The 17,406-nt window shown below is 53.3% G+C and overlaps 1 protein-coding gene across 2 annotated transcripts in view; it reads right to left on the bottom strand.

Annotated features, from left to right (window-relative positions):
• Positions 1-205: 205 nt before the first annotated feature.
• The window catches only part of ZBED4 (zinc finger BED-type containing 4), a 29,527-nt gene continuing 12,326 nt past the window's right edge, over positions 206-17,406 (bottom strand). For both annotated transcript variants that reach the window (XM_032594059.1, XM_030320961.1), the window contains one exon: positions 206-5,349. In XM_032594059.1, the coding sequence (XP_032449950.1) occupies positions 1,499-5,002 (3,504 nt within the window). In that variant the 5' untranslated portion in view covers positions 5,003-5,349 and the 3' untranslated portion in view covers positions 206-1,498. The remainder of the gene's footprint in view (positions 5,350-17,406) is intronic.

Here is a 17,406-nt window from a genome sequence, read left to right as displayed (position 1 = left end):
CTGTGGACACGAGACCCGGAGGTCTCGCCAGGTGGCTCCCGTTATCAGAAACGCCACCGGAGAACTGTGTCTCCACCGCCCCCACCCCCGCCGGCCCCCGCCGCTGGGCCAGGATGGAACCAATGTCAAAGCTGCACGAGTGTGGTTCCCCACAAGAGCAGGACCCTTCTGTCACCCTAAGAATAAAAAGCCGTGTCCTCCAGCAGAAAATTGCAATAAAAAGTTTAATTTCAGAAACTGGTTCGCCGTTTATAAATACACTAAAACATAGTCAATGCAAATCCAGATTAATACAGGGTACAGGTTTTTAACAAAACAATTTTTCTAAAAGGGTCACAGGCAAACAAGTGACTTCTTCATCCAGACATTTAATTGGTTTGACATAGGAAAATGAAACCCTTTTCTGGACGTTGCAGCAAAAACTCTGAAGACGTATCATTGTTCAAACAATCTGACAACTGACGCTTCATTTGATGTCCTTGGGATTCTGAAACGCCCCCGTGATGGCTGACTCTTCCCTATCATATATAAAAAAAAATCTAAACACCTAAGGCTATTCTTACAACTGCCGATATAACAATCTTCTCCCTGTTAATAAGCCATCTCTTCTAAAAAGAATATTTATACATAATTGATCAAAGTGGGGGTCAGCGGGTCAGTGCACAAATTTCAAAGGATAGCTTCGTGGTGTCGCGACACCAGGTCCGAGGCTCGGGGCGTCCCCGACAGGACCGCCGTGAAACTGGCCACTGCGCGTGGCCCGCGGCAGGCGGGGGGCTCGTGTCAGCGGTCGGGGATCTCTGAGCGAGCCGAGTGTAAAACCTGAATGAAAAGCATGAACCGGAACCCTCTCTTTACCACATCACTACACAACCAACATCGCGGGACACATCTAAACTAATTTTGTCTTCAAATGCCACACCTCTGTTGCAGTAAACAGGTATGTTCCAGAATATTCTCTGTACTCCTCGACATACTTTATAGAGCCTGCAGTTAAAAACTGCTCAGCCAGGATGGCTTGAACCACCTCCTATTTACAGATTTCATTAAACAGCCACAAAAGCTGTTTTGTTGAATTAAAGCAATTTTTTAGCTAAAATACAGTAATTTGTGGTTTTTACATAATTGAATAAAAAGCCTACAGGATAAATCGTTTACATTTCTCTGTCCGTCTAGTAAAACAAATTACTAACCCCCAACTTTTAAAAAACTTTACAGTTATGAATGAAACCCTAGTCATCGTATTTCATGATCGGCAAGACAGGCTCTCTGTAGCGGGCCGAGAGCCCGCGGTGACACCCGGCCTGCGGTGCTGGGAGTAAGGCACACGGAGACATTACAGTGAAGCTGGACGGTGAGGCTCGTGCCACCTCAGGGTGCCGGCCGCGGCGTCCCACGCGCCCCCACCCCCACCCCCCGAGCGCGCCACCACCCGGGGACAAACAGCTGGTGCCTAATAACCAACAGTATTTTCCGTTCGGTGGCTCCGCGGTGAGTTTCAATACTGAAAGTATATTAAGGGAAGATTCACTTTCAAAAAGATGAGTTTTTCGAAGTGTTCCATCGTGAGCCTGGACTGGCCAAAGCCTCCGTTCTCGGTGGGTGTGCCGAACAGCCTTTCGGAAGGGACGATGCTCGGGGGACAGCCCAGAAACCTGACGGCCAGAGCGGAGAGGCCTGGCCAGGCCGACCTCTTCAGGCTCCAGTAGGTGAGGGGGTCACAGCTGTGTTCGAGCACCTCCTCCTCCAGATACGCAAGCACCATGTCCTCGGGCACCTTCGTCTTCTCCTTGGGGCCCTTCCTGGTCATCTTGGCCACGAGCGACCACAGGTCTTCCTCCCCAACCGAGTCTCTGGAGGGGGAGCCTGGGTGGCACCCGTTGGAGACGGGCGCATCCTCTGAGGTAGAGTTGAGCTCCTCCAGTTCCCTGATTAGATCCTGCTTGTACTGCGTGGCCTCCTCTTCCGAGAACAGGGAGGCCTTGTAGCGGGGGTCCAGCAGCGTGGCAAAGACGTACCTGGGGTCGTGGAGCGTGGCGGCCAGCCGGCTCACCATGGCTTCCTTCAGAGACTTGAGCATGGTGTCGATGCCCATGGTCTCCTCGAAGAGCATCTCGATCTTCCTGTTGAGGATGTGGATCATGGGGATGACCTGGCCGAGCGTGGACGCGTGCGCGCTCATCTCCCGGCTCGCGGCGTCGAAGGGCTTCAGCGCGTGGCACACGGACTGCATGACCTCCCACTGGTCGCAGCTGATCAGCTCTCTGAAGTTGCACTCGACGGACATCTCGTTGATCGCCCGCTTCTGCTCGATGAGCCGCTCGAGCATGTGGAAGGACGTGTTCCACCTGGACGGGACGTCCTGAATGAGGTGGCGCTGGGGCAGCGCGTACTCCTTCTGCAGCTCCGCCAGCTTCTCCTTCGCTTTGGGCGACCGATGGACCCGCTCACATATCTTCCGCGCGATGCTAAGCAGATTCTGGACCATCCGCTGGCTCTTGATGGCCTCGCCGACCACGAGGTCGACCGTGTGGCTGAAGCACTGCACGCTCGCTCGCTCCCCTTCGCTCAGCGTCTTCCCTATGCTCGGGTTGTCGGTGACCGTGATCCCGACCTGAAGGCCGGGGGACGTCACCCAGGCCTCCCACCAGCACTCGAGCTGCTTCCTGATGCCGTTGCCGCCGTAGTCACAGTCGACCTGCGACACGTCCAGCAGGGCCGAGCAGTGGCGGTCCTCACGGTACGGCCGGGCCGACGACGCGAAGGTGACCCAGTGCGCGGTGAGCGTCAGGTACTCGCGGGTCTGGTTACTCATCCATATTCCAGACGTGAAGTGGACCACGCCGCTCTCCGCCTCCTTCAGGTGGGACATAACTATCTGCTTCACATTATCGTACATGCCTGGGATGGCGGTCCTGGAGAAGTAGGAGGGCGAGGGCAGGGAGTACTGAGGTTTCAAGTATTCGAGCAGCCTGTTAAAGCCAACATTGTCTACAAAAGAATATGGCTGGAGGTCAAGTGCAATCATTTCGGCTATGAGACTTGTGATTTTTTTGGCAACTGGGTGGGAATCATAGAACTTCTCGGCGGTGTCCTCCAAGGAAGAAGCTCCCGACAGCTCTGCGCCCAGGGGCCCGCGGAGGCCGGGTGAGGAGGGCCGCGCGGCCCTGGGCGCGTCCGCCTTCAGCGCGCTGCCGTGGAACCTCTGCAGGTGCCGCAGGAGGCAGCTGGTGCCCAGGTTGGTGGGCTTCTTCCCCCTGCTTATCGTGCGGCCGCAGTGCAAGCACACGACTTTCGTGGGGTCTGCGGAGCAGACGGAGAAGTGATTCCATAGCTTGGAGGTCTTTTTGCTGTGAATGGGAAACATAACTTGATTGTGTTTGGTAACCGTCGCTGGCAGGTCCGTCAACTTGGAGGAGGAACCCTCCGCGGAGGCCAAGGTCGCGTACGGAGAATCTGCCAAACCCGCACCCAGCAGGCCCTTCTGGCTCCCCACGACCTCGGGGTGGCGTCGGTAGAGGTGCCTCATCAGACAGCTGGTGCCCACGTCGCCCCTCTTGCCCCGGCTGATGACACAGGTGCAGTGTCGGCACACCGCCTTGAGGCTGTCCGTGGGCGCCAGCGAGAAGTGATGCCAAACCTCCGACTTCAGCCTCTTCATGACCTTCTTGTTCTGCTGGAACACGGCGCCGGACTCCAACAGGCCGGGGCTCAGCCCGTCTCCCCGCGGCTTCTCGGGGGAGGACGCCAGCAAGGCCTCGCCCACGTCGTCAGAGGACAGGGCCGACGCGTCCTCCGGGAGCGCGTCCCCGGGGTTCAGACGCCCCTGCAAGTCCTCGGCCGGCCGGTCGGGGGACGCGGAGGGGGACTCCTGGGCCAGCGTCCCGGGCGAGGACGACACGGAGCCCGGGCCCCCCTCTGGGGGCGGCAGGGCGGGCAGCAGGGTGGGGGGCGCGGCGTACGGGGGCGGGATGCCCGGGCCGCCCCCGTTCTCCTGCAGCACGATGGAGCGGTGCGCCCGCCACATGTGCCTGATGAGGCAGCTGGTGCCCAGGTCCTTCCCGTTCTTCCCTCTGCTGAACTCGTTCATGCAGTGGATGCACACGGCCTTGGAGTTGTCCAGCGGCGACAGGTAGAAGTGCTTCCACACGGCAGACCGCCGCCGGGACCCGGACGCGCTCTTCGGGAGCGGGGGGTTTCTCTCCGGGCCGTTGTCCGAGGTCTCCTCGCAGTGGAGGGTGGGGAGGGGCGGCGGCCCCCCCGGGGCCTCCTCCCTGCCCACCTTCTCGGAGGCGGGCGCGTCGGAGGGCGCTTCCTCGGGGGAGACGGCGGACTCCTCCGCCACGTCGTCGCGGGAAGGGACCTGGGGCGCCAGTCTGGGGGCGAGCTTGGCGGGCGAGAGCACGGCGCCCGGGTCCCCGGTGTCGGCGGGCGCCGGCGGCAGCCGCAGCGGAGGCGGCGAGAGGGAGGGCGGGGCCGGCACGCCGCCGTTCTCCGGGACGAGCACCGTGGGGTGCGCCCTCCTCACGTGCCTCATGAGGCAGCTGGTGCTCAAGTCCTTCTCGTTCTTCCCGCGGCTGAACTCCTTCATGCAGTACGTGCAGATGGCCTTCGTGCTGTCCCGGGGGGAGATGAAGAAATGCTTCCAGGCCGGAGACTTCTTCCGGGAGCTCGCGCCCCGGCCGGAGAGCAGGCTCTGCGTCACGGCCTCCATGGCCACGTCGTACAGCGTGCCGCTGTACTGGGAGAACAGGGACCCGTACTCCTCCTCCTGGTCGGCGGGGAGGCGCTGGCCGGGGGGCTCGCGGCCCCCGCCCGCCTCCCCGGCCTCCGCCCGCTCCCCGCCGCCGTCGGCCCGCTTCCTGTCCTGCTCGCTTTTAAACTCCACTCCTTCCAGACCGTGATTCGGGAGTCGAACATCTTCCCCTTCTATTTTAAAATTTCTTTTAGCAGAAACAAACCGGCCATCCCCTTTGGGACGAGGCTCCTGGTTATTCTCCATGACTGACCATAACTACTCTGGCTGCCTCGTCGCGTTACCTCAGGTGGGCGCAAACCGGAGCCAAAGGCTCATCCGCACCCCCAGACGTACGTCGCCTTCAGCTTTTTCAAGACGATGCCGTCTTCCCGGACGCGCATGAGTGTGGCCGATCGTCAGTCTGACTGGAGAAGGGGGCCTGTGACCGGTGAGCGTGCCGTGTCATCTCAGGGCGCGGAGCACCGCCTGCCAGGGGCCCCAGCACGGCCCGCCGCTCGGCACAGACACCAGCTGACGCAGCGCAGACCCGCGTCCTGTCTCGGAGACCGGAGCGCCGTCATCCTGACAGCACGACGACCCTTGTGCATGATCTATCAAAGAAGACGAAATGAAGGTTAGCTCTGACCTGAATCATACATTTCAAATCTATACTGTTGTTGTGAACAGATCAGCAACGCGCAAAGAAAAGATGCTATGATGGTGAATTAACATTAAAAAACTTGTTCCTTGACGTTTTACAATCCACTTATACGAGGAAAATACCCTAAAACTGCAAAATAAGCACAAGATAAAGACATGAATTTAAATTCCAAGTGCCTATTCATAAAGGGTTGCAGGACTGAAAACACGCTAAGATGGCATAAAAGGCCGCTGGGTCCCCGGTACGAGGAGCCGCCGGAGACCCTCCCTCTTCCTGCCCTGCCGTAAGAGCCAATACGCAGAGCAGGGACTGGACCCTGCTAACCTGTCAGGTCATCAGGTCACAGACTCAACACCGAACAGAACAGAGAGAGCGGGGACTCCCAGCATCTAAGAGGGGAGCCAAGTCCACGAGGGCCGAGCAGCGTCCACCCCGAGAGCCGCGGTGCCTCACGGGCACCGGGCTGGGCGCCGGGCACCAGGCGGGGGGTGGGATCGGCCCCTGGGAACCCGAACGCTGCGCAGACGTCAGGAGCCGGTCTGCAACCGCGAAGGCAGGCGCGTGGGCAGGATGGGTGGGCACAGGAGGTGGGGTCAGCACACAGGGACAAAGTGGACACGTGGGGCTCACGTGGGGCTCACGTGGGGGAGGGAGCAGCTAATGGGAAAGTACAGGAAGGGGCACAAATACCAGCACCAGCGCGCTTACCATTGAAGAGTGGACCCCGGCAAAGTACAAGAAGCTTACTTTTTTTGCTACAACAACCAGGGGTTTATTATAAATACAACCTGCACAAAAACTTAAAACTATACATAAATCAAAACCAGAATGGCCCACGGGAAGACAAAAGGCAGATTTCTGACGCTTTGGCTCAGCCAGCCCCCAGATAAAAACCAACAAGGAGAAATCAAGGAAGCGCGAAGCGAACGACCTGCGGGAAGAGAGGGGTGTGTGTCACACGGGGTGGCCACGGAGGCCCCGGGTCAGGGAGGACAGGCCCCCTCAGCGACACTCGGCCAAACCCGAGCCGCCCGGGGCGCTGGGGCCCTGCCTGGCTGGGAGGCCGTGCCAAGCCCAGAGCAGCGCTCGCGCGCCAGCCGCGTGGGGTCACTTGCTGGCTGCCCGGGCCTGCTGGGCTGGGGTCTGGCCCAGGTGCTGCCTCGGCATCCAAGCGGCCCGGGGAGGGGACGCGGTTACTGTCTGGCCCCAGACTTACTCCGTGGCCTCCAGCGTCTGTGCAGACACAGCGTCCTCGGCCACCACGGGCCCACCCGGCCCACCCGGGGCCAGCACGGCCTGGATGAGGCCGCCAAAGGGCACCGGGTGCCCAGGGCTGACCATCTGATGAGGTGCCAGCCGGCGGGGCCTGCGTCCCAACACATGGTGAGGAACACTTCGTCCTCGTCACAGCAGCTGCAGGACAGCCCGGGCCCTGGGGCTCCAGCTCAGGCCCGGCCAGGGCCAGCTGGCCATCTCGGGTCTGCCGGAGCCAGCGCCAGCCAGCCACTCCCCGCAGGGGCGGACGGCCCTCCTGCCGGGGCCTCTGGCCACGGGCGGTGGTGCTGGTGGGATGTGAGTGCCGAGAGCCACCCGGTCCGTACCCCTGCCCGTGCCCCTGCCTCGGCCAGCTGCCCGGCCCCTCCACCTCACCCGTCAACGTGTGGCCGGGCACACAGACACGGACGCCTGAGCGGGGGCTGAGCCGGGCCCTGCCGTGCAGACCGAGGCTGTCCACGGGCAGTGCCCACCGGCGGCCACACCGAGCAGGCGAGCCATCGCCGAGTGCAGGAGCCACAGCGGCGACGCCGGCCCAGAAGGCGTTCCGGACCAGCGCGCTTCTGAGAGGGAAGCACGGTCGAAGGTGATGCCGCAAGACCTGCTCACGTGAGCCTGCCGGGCAGAGCAGGGTGACGGTCGCCCTGAGGCACTGTGCACGCTTTTCAAAACGGCTATTCTCACCAGAAGCAAACACAGGTTTTTCAGAAAGCATCCCAAAGAACGAACTCCACAAAGTTCGGCCAAATGGTCAGAATAAAAAATAAGCCTGTGAATCAGTATCAGTAAGCACACAGGAGCAGGCCACCGGGGGTGGGAGTCGGCAAAGAGTGCAAGAGAACTACACAAAGTGCATTTCCAGGACACCGTATGTAATTACACGGTTCACACGTATAATTACACAGAAAACACAGAGAACGAAGAAAAATGAGCAAAAAGTATGATGCTATAAAAACGAAAACCCAGATTTGGAGGAGACTTTTTAAGAATTAGAATTACGAGTATATATAAAATCAAAACATCAATGAGACACCCACCAGGACGGCTGAAATCAAAAAGACAGCCAGTGACAAGCACGGACACAGATGTGGAAAAACACTCATCCACCACCGGTGGGGATGAAGGCGGTGTGGCCTCTTCGAAAACCACTCCGGCAGCGTCTCAAACGTAAAGTCGCCCGTGACCCAGCAATCCCGCTTCTGTGTAAATACCGAGAAGTGAAGATGTGTGTTCACTCAAAAACCTGTACGTGGACGGCATCAGACAAAAAGCGGACACGACCCCCCCCCCCACACCCATGAGTAGATGAAAAACGTGACGTATTCCTCTAATGGCAAGACCGTGCTCACCACGACACAGACGAACCTCGACGGACCTCGAGGTCATCGAGCTACAGGAACCAGACGTAGAAGACGGCACACCGTGTGCCCGAATTCATACGAAATGTTCAGAGAGAGACAGAGGAGGGGAGAGGAGGCCAGGGGGTGCGGGAGCACAACGGCAATACTGCTGATGGGCTGGGGGCTTCCTCCGGGGCGATTACAAATTCTGGGATCAGTTGCAACCTTACCAATATACCGCAGAAAGGTTTACCCTGGGGTGTGTGAATGACATCTCAATAGAAAGAAATTATAAATGCGTAACTATAGAATCAAAATAAAGGGAAACGGGTGATTAAAAGCAGCTGAAGGAAAAAATAATCAACTGAAGACGGATCCAAAGAAGTTCCCAAGAAGGCAGCGCTGCCACGGGAGCAGACGGGAGACACGGCGTGCCGGCTAGTCACACGGTTGAGAAGCAGGTGGGGACGGAGAGGTGGCATCTGATGGGCTCCTGACAGTGTCCAGAACGACGGACAGATGTGGAAATACATGCAAGCATAAAACACACCACACAGACCGAGCGGAGCAATTATCTGAATCTTGATCCAAACTGACACGTTAATGAAAGCGAAGAACAAAGAGGGTGGGAGAGAGACGTCATGCGGTGAGACTAGCTGGAATCCAAAAAACATAAATCTAAAAAATTATGAAGACGACTGGAGAAACCTGAACACTAAGTGAGCCTCTGAATCTATTAAGAAAGTATTTATGTGGAGAGTGAAAATGGTATTTGGTCTTTTATGTTCAAGTATTGACAGATGAAGCGATACGCTGCTGGGGTTTTGCCTCAGAATAATCCAGTTTGGGGTGGGGGCGGGCAGAAGCTACAGATGGAACGAGACTGACCGCGTATGGACGATCACGGAGCAGGCACAGGGTGGCGGTCACTGGGGGCACTTTACGGTTCTCTCTACTTGTGGGTATGCTCAAATTTTCCATAATGAAAAAGATATTTTGTAATGTTTATTTTTGAGAGAAAGCATAAGTGCAGGGGAGGGGCAGAGAGAGAGAGAGAGAGAGAGAGAGAGAGAGAGAGAGAATCCCAAGCAGGCTCCATGCTGTCAGCGCAGAGCCTGACGTGGGGCTTGAACCCACGAACCCCGAGATCATGACCCAAGTGGATGATCAAGAACTGGATGTTTAACTGACTAAGCCACCCAGGCGCCCCCTTAAATAAAAAGACTTTAAAATTAAAGACCAACAACTCTCATAAAAGTAAATGAAAATTCCTTTTAAAATTTTAACAAATCAGATTCAGTAGTAAAAACGTGTCACACACCAGGACTAAACAGGGCTAATCCAGGACTACAAAGTTCATTTAACATTTGAAAATAAGTCAATACAATTCACCACAGTAAGGAAAATGAACAAAACCCATACCATCATTTCAGTAGATGCAGAAAAAACACTGGATATAATTCAACACCCAAGGGCGCCTGGGTGGCTCAGTCGGTTAAGTGTCTGACTTCAGCTCAGGTCATGGTCTCACGGTTCGTGGGTTCAAGCCCCGCGTTGGGCTCTGTGCTGACAGCTCGGAGCCTGGAGCCTGCTTCTGATTCTGTGTGTGTGTGTGTGTGTGTGTGTGTGTGTGTGTGTGTCTCTCTCTCTCTCTCTGCCCCTCCCCTATTCACTCTCTGTCTCTCAAAGGTGAATAAATGTTAAAAAAAACTTTTTTTAATTCCACACCCATTCATGATAAAAATTCTCAGCAAATGAAAACCAAAAGAAAACTTTATCAACCTGATAAAGGACATACAAAAACAGCCTAGGGCCAATATCACGCATGCTACTGACAAAGGCGGAGCGCCATCCCCCCAAGATCAGCGCAGGACAAGGGTGTTTGTTCTCCTTGCGTCCAGTTGGCACCACACTGGCAGCAGGAGCCGGGGTGGTGAGTCAAACAGAAGAAACAAAAGACGTACGAACTAAAAATGTAGATGTAAAACTGTCTTCATTCATATTAAACATGTTTGTGTGGGTAAAATCGTAAGGAATCTACTAAAAATAATAAGTCATTTAGAAAATTATGAGATACAAAGCAATTGTTTTTGTATAGAGGAATAATTGAAAGAAAAAAATTTTTAAATTCTACATTTAACATACAAAAATATAAAATGTGTACAGATAACGTGAAAACGTGTCTAAGACCGTAGGCTGAACGCTGAAACAATACTAAATAGACGGAGTTCATGATGTGGAAAATCCAACATTGGTAAGACATCAGTGTTTCCTGAACTGACCTATAAATTCAGTACAATTCCAATCAAAATCCCCCAATTTCTTCTTTTTTTGCCATAGCTGATAAGCAGAGCTGACAATTTATATGGAAATATAAAGAACCAGGAATAAATAAAATAATAATTTACTCTTGTACAACACAGGCAGGTGCGGGGGGCCGAGCCCCAGTCAAAAATCTGCATGTAACTTCTGACTCCCCCAAAACAACTACAAATAGCCTACAGTTGACCGGAAAAACACAGTGACCCTGAACAACATGGGTTTGAGGACTACTTATACACAGATTTGCTTCCCAGTAACCACAGTACAGCGCTGTAAGTGTATTTTCTCTTCCTTAGGATTTTCTTAACATTTTCCTTTCTCTAGCTCACCTTACTGTAAGAACGTGGTGTATGACAAATGTAACACAAACAGCCGATTAACACACACTTTACAGGTTATATGTATTTTGAAGAAGAATGGAACTGGAGGACCTACAGGGAGTTCTGCTTCTGGCCACGAAGGAGGGGGGCTTACCCGCTCACATTCGACAACTAGCGCACCAGATAAACACCCAAAATGATGTTTTCCAGACGTGGGACGAGAGGGAAATTGGAAGCACGGGACGGCGATCCAGGACGCAGAGAGCGACGGTCAAGCTCGCCGCCTTGAGCACAGCCTACCGTGCAGGGAGTGGGACCCGACGCGGCCCCGGTGCTCCCCCTGCGTAGTCTGGCCGGAACCTGCACACAGAGCCCGGGAGATCCGTACAGGGTTCCCTTGTCGTCCTAGGCTGATGGATCTGCGTCAATTTAAGGAAACCGTTCTTGGAGGATCAGTGGGAAAAGCTGATGGAAGGACCGCCTGGGCTCCCAAGAGGAAACAGCAAGAAACCCAGCAGGAGGCTGAGAAGAAAGGCCGCCCGAACAAGCCAAAGAGGGGCACACTGCAGCTAACGTAGTCGTACCCCAAAACAAGCCTCAGCGGCACCGAAAGGAATGTATGACGTCCCGCGCCCAATAAAGGAGATGAGTGTTCAAAATGGCCGACATCAAACAAAAATTACCAGATGCACGAGAAAGCGGAACGTGACCCCTAACCGGAGACAACCATCAGTAGACAGAGACCCAGCTATGACATAGATGATAAAATTAGGAGAACGTTAAAACAGGTATTATGAATATATCATTTGAGGTAAACAAAATGATAAATGTGATAAGGGGAAACTATAAATGAAATTCCTGGAGACGAAAATACAGTATTTGAAATGAAAAATATACCAGATGGGGTTAACAGCAATTTAAACACAACGAAAGATCAATAATTATGAAGACACAGTGATAAAAATAAAACAGGATGGGGGCGCCTGGGTGGCTCAGTCGGTTAAACGTCCGACTTCGGCTCAGGTCGTGATCTCGTGCTCTGTGAGTTCAAGCCCCGCGTCGGGCTCTGTGCTGACAGCTCGGAACCTGGAGCCTGCTTCTGATTCTGTGTCTCCCTCTCTCTCTGACCCTCCCCCCATTCATGCTCTGTCTCTGTCTCAAAAATAAATAAATGTTAAAAAAAAAATTAAAAAAAAATAAAACAGGATGAAACAAAAAGAAAAAAACTGAGAAATTTAAAATTTGTGCATCAGGGGCACCTGGGTGGCTCAGTCAGTTGAGCATCCAACTCTCGTATCACCTCAGGTCGTGATCTCGAAGTCATGGGATCGAGCCCCACATCAGGCTCCATGCTGAGCAGAGCCTGCTTGGGATTCTCTCTCTCTCTCTCTCTCTCTCTCTCTCTCTCTCTCTCTGCTCTTCCCCTGCTCACGCTCTCTCTCACAAAATAAACTTAAAAAAAAATCAAACAACTTTGTGTATTAAATGAGATTATTGGGTGAAAAAATGCAGAATGAGAGAAAATACTTGCAAATCAGGTATTTGAGAAGGACTTAATACCCAGGAGAAACAAACAACTCCTACAACTCAACAATGACCCAATTCAAAAATGGGCAGAGGGCTGGACTAGACTTTCTCCAAGGAAGATACACAAAGATGCTCCACACCATTAATCGTTACGGAAGTACAAATCAAACACGCAGGGAGAGATCGCTTTGTACCCACCAGGAGGGCTAGCACTAAAACATAATAGTAAGAAAGAGATAAAGAAAAAGTGTTAACATGCGCAGAAATCGAAGTGATGTTCCTCAAAGCCTGACAATGCTGAGTCTCTTACGTGGCTTTCTGCCGTTTGTTTCTTTGTGAAGTATTTGCCTGAGCTTTTACTAGGCTGGGTGTTTTTTCTTTTTTTTAAATGTCTATTTATTTTTAATTCTTTTAAACGTCTGTTTATTTTTGAGAGGCAGAGCATGAGTGGGGGAGGGGCAGAGAGAGAGGGAGACACAGGATCCAAAGCAGGCTCCAGGCTCTGAGCTGTCGGCACCAAGCCCGACGCGGGGCTCAAACTCACGAATCGCGAGATTGTGACCTAGGCCGAAGTCGGAGGCTTAACCGACCGAGCTACCCAGGCGCTCCAGAGTGTCTTCTGTTCTAATGAGGCGACTCTGGGTGGGCTCCCGGGTGGGCACTGGTCACCAGAAAGACCACGCCATGATTAGAAGCTGGGATTTTCACCCCTGCTCCCCATTCTCCAGACAGGGGGACGGGCTGGGGGATCCAGTTAATAACTGATCACGCCGATGTGATAAAACCTCCATAAAAATCCCCAAAGTGTGGGCTCCAGGGAACTTGTCGGTTGGTGAGCACGTCCGTGTGCCGGGAGGGTGACGCGCCCCAAGTCCACAAGGACAGAAGCTCCTGTGCGTGGGACCCTCCCCGCACACACCCTGCACCTCTCCATCCGCTGATCCGCTGTTCGTCTAACCCTTCCCTACGTGATCGATGATCGACGGACGAATGGCGCAAGCGTTCCCCTGAGTTCTGTGAGCTGCTCGAGCAGGTTATCAAACCCCAGAAGGGGCTCACGGGAATGTCATCTGGAGCCGAGTCAGACAGAAGTTGTGGGCAACCCGGAACCTGCCAGTTGGGAATGGCGTCTGAAGAGGGGGGCAGTCTTGTGGGACTGAGCCGCTCCCTGGGGGATGGGACGCTGACTCCGGGCAGACGGTGTCAGAACGGAGTTCAGCTGTAGGACACCCCGTGGGGGCTGGAGAACTGGTCACTGCGGGGAAAAGCACCCACACATCTGGTGGCCAGAAGTGAAGTATTCTGTGACCTCAGAGTAAGAGTAAAGGAGAAACCGGAGAGCCTCCCTAGACACACAGATAAAAAGATGCTTTCTAAAAGGCAGGGGCTGGGGCGCCTGGGTGGCGCAGTCGGTTAAGCGTCCGACTTCAGCCAGGTCACGATCTCGCGGTCCGTGAGTTCGAGCCCCGCGTCGGGCTCTGGGCTGATGGCTCGGAGCCTGGAGCCTGTTTCCGATTCTGTGTCTCCCTCTCTCTCTGCCCCTCCCCCATTCATGCTCTCTCTCTGTCCCAAAAATAAATAAACGTTGAAAAAAAAAAAATTTAAAAGGCAGGGGCTGCCAGATTGAATAAAAAGCAAGACTAACTCTGCCTACAAGAAACACACTTTTTTTCTTTTTTAATGTTTATACTTTTGAGAGAGAGAGACAGAGCACGAGCAGGTGAGGGGCAGAGAGAGAGAGGGAGACACAGAATCCAAAGCAGGCTCCAGGCTCTGAGCTGTCAGCACAGAGCCTGATGCGGGGCTCGAACCATGAGATCGTGACCTAGGCTGAAGTCGGAGGCTTAACCGACTGAGCCACCCAGGCGCCCCAACAAGAAACACACTCTAAACGTAAAGACACAAACAGGTTAGGAGCCAAAGATGGAAAAGGCATACCACACTGATACTGATCCACAGAAAGCTGCAGTGGCCACATTAGCCTCCGATGGAGACTGAGAGGGACGTGCCAGGGACAACAGGGATGCTACGTAAAGTGGCAGAGGGCCAGCTCATCAGACGTGCACGCCGGACAGAACTAAAGGGAGACTAGAGTGAGTCACAATTACAGAGATTTCAACACGTCTAATGCAACAGCTCAACGAGCAGTCAGTAAAGATAACAGCAGTTTTACGGACACTATATCACATGCCCCGAGTGACATTTATTGAATGTCCAACCAACAAAAACAGAACACATGTTATTTACAGGTACACACAGAACATTCATCAAGATCAACTGTTCCAGGACAATAAAGCAAACCTCCGTAAATGTGAAAGGTCTCCGATAAGAGGGGGACTGAACGAGAAACCAACAACAGAATGATATCTAGAAAAATCCAAAATATGTTCAAATCAATAACTCTTCTATATTAAGCCAAGGGTCAAAGACAAAAATCACAAGGACAGTAAACCAAATTTAACCCCAAAGGAAGCAGAGAGAGAAGAAAACAATAGAGAAAAGACATGAAATCAATGAAACCAAACACTGGTTCTTTGGAAAATCAATAAAATTGACAAACTTCTACACGGACAAAGACAGACATCACCACCACCAGGAACGAAAAAGGGGTACCATCTTAGACCTCGCAGATGGTCAGGATGATAAGGGAATACACAAGCAACTGTATGACCATAAAATCAGCAACTTCTAGGAAACCGACAAACTCCTGGAAAGACACATTACCGAAACTCAATAGAGAGATGACCCGAATAGCCTTTAAGAAATTAAATTTGTGGGGCGCCTGGGTGACTCAGTTGGTTAAGCATCCGACTTCGGCTCAGGTCAAGATCTCACGGCTCGTGGGTTCGAGCCCCGCGTTGGGCTCTGTGCCGACAGCTCAGAGCCTGGAGCCTGCTTCGGCTCCCTCTCTCCCTGTGTCTCCCTCTCTCTCTGACCCTCCCCCACTCGTGCTGTCTCTGTCTCTCTCAAAATAAATAAATAAACTTAAAAAGTTTAAAAAACAAAACAAAAATACCAGAGTGATGAAATCAGCAAAACCCAGATTACAGGAAATTCTTCAGGAAACAACCCAGTTTCCTTAACAAACAAATTCCACTTGAATCCTGACCTGAACTAGCAAATCTATATAAAAATATTTTTTAGACAATGTGGGAAATTTGGATACCAGATATGTGATATAGAGATTACTGTTAGTTTTAAAGCTGTGATAAAGGTATTGCAGATACAACTTTTGAAAGAATGCTATCTTTTCAAGACACTTACTGAAACACGTCCAGGTAAAACAGGGTTTCTGGTTTTTGCTTCAAAATAACTGAGGGGGGGATACAGCTAAACGAATGGCCACGAGCGAGCAGCTGCTGCAGCTGGGTGACGGCGCGTCCTAATCTCTCACTTCCATAACAATTATTTTAAGAAGGAAAAAAAAAAAAACCCAATTAGACGGACTGCCGACTTTTCAAGAGAAGCAATGTGAACCAGGAGACAAAGGAATGGTACCTTCAAAGTTCTGAAAAAAGGCCAAACCAGAATTCAACACTCAGCAAAAATATTCCTGCAGAAACTGATCTAAAATAGAAACCCCGTCAGACAAGGCAAACGCCGAATGTGCCTGTACCGAAGGAAAGGCGGACGGGGTTCCTTCAGGCAGGAATAACGCAGCCCCACAGGGAAGCTCAGTGACGCGGAGATGACGACAAGAATAATAAAAACAGTGGTGGGTGCTCGGTACGCCCCTCACACCTGGGGGCCCGTGCTTCTCGAAACTGATCAATGGAATTAACTAAAGCCATCAAGACACCCGCAAACCTACGCGCATGTGCATCGTGAATAAAAACTGTAGTTCACCCTGATAGCTCCCACCTCAACCCAACACCACAGATCCTTCTAGCCTCCCCCTTTCTGCATCTGTGGCTTCTTTTTCTGGCTCCCGCTATCCTTAAAGATTTACCCATTTGCTCAATCCTACAACATCCAGAAAGTAGTTTCAGAATACTAACGCGGACCACCGAGGAAAAACAAGCATTTGAAGTCGAGACGGTGATTTATAAACGTTTGTGTCTGGGCTTGTGGGTTCAGCACTGGGTCCAAGAGTTCTTGGGTCGGTCTTCCCTCTTAAACGTAGTTATTTGATTCCTCTGAAACACAATTAGGTTCACTTGTTTCTGTCGATAACACAGCACAGAACTAGAACAGCAAAACCAAGATCTCGAGGAGGACGTCACCAACGAGGCAAAACCAACAGGCAATTTCCTTCACTCCAAAATAGAAGCACAGAGAAAAACCAAAAACGTGTACGAGGCCTACGTGTACGAGGTAGCGGACCTGCACGGGACGGAGCCGCCCGGGGTCTGACACGATGGCAATCCCAAAGCAGCCGCAGGTATTCACCGGACGTCTGGAGGACGGCGTTTCCCGCCCCGCGACAAAGCTGACGTGTGTCGGCGGTCCGAGGTGAGGTCCTAAGAGGCTGGAGCGGAACAAGCAGCCAAAAACTTCCTTCCGGGGCAGAGAGCTGCGTGAAACTGCCGGGAACGGACTAAATGGAGCAGCTTGGGGAGAAAAGCAGCAAAGGGTCGAGAAGGGGCCTCCGAAAGCCAGCCGCTGCTCCAGAGCGTCAGGACGAGGGCCTCTGGAATCCGCGTCGTGCGCGTCAGACCAGCCAGCGCTCCAGGGCGTGACCGGAGGCTCAGGACGCGGCTTGTGGCGTCGGAACTGCCACCCTCCTTCCCCGCGGGAGCCAAGGAAGCACCGGCCCTGCAGAGTCCCACTCGGCAGCTCGACCGCTACCTGACCTCCGTCACGGGTCCCTCGAAAAGCCCCATTCACAGGGCACGGCTGTCACGTGAGCCGGTTCAGAGCTCGCTTTGTGACAAAAACCCCTTCCCCGGGGAGTCTGTTGAAAGCAGCTGCCAAGGCCGCAGGGCCAGCTGGGGCCAGCAAGCGCCTGGTCACAGGTGTAAAGGGAAGATCCGGGGACCAAGAGGTCTACAGGGAGCTTTGAAAAACTCCGGCCAACTCCCAGGGATGCAGAGGACACGCATGTGCAGAACGGTGCGTGAGCCCAGGAAAGATGTGAGCGGCCACCCCAACCCCTGCCCTCTGGCCGCAAGTAGGGGGTGAAGGTGACGACAGAGTGCTCCGGGACAGACACACACACACAGCCCCCGGCAGGGACGGCAGACACACCGGCTCGAGGCGTTTAAGGAGGTCTCGGACCAGGGG

This window comes from Lynx canadensis, chromosome B4, assembly GCF_007474595.2.
Source record: "Lynx canadensis isolate LIC74 chromosome B4, mLynCan4.pri.v2, whole genome shotgun sequence".
NCBI classification, from domain to species: Eukaryota; Metazoa; Chordata; class Mammalia; order Carnivora; family Felidae; genus Lynx; species Lynx canadensis.
This window is presented reverse-complemented; position numbering and strand designations above follow the sequence as displayed.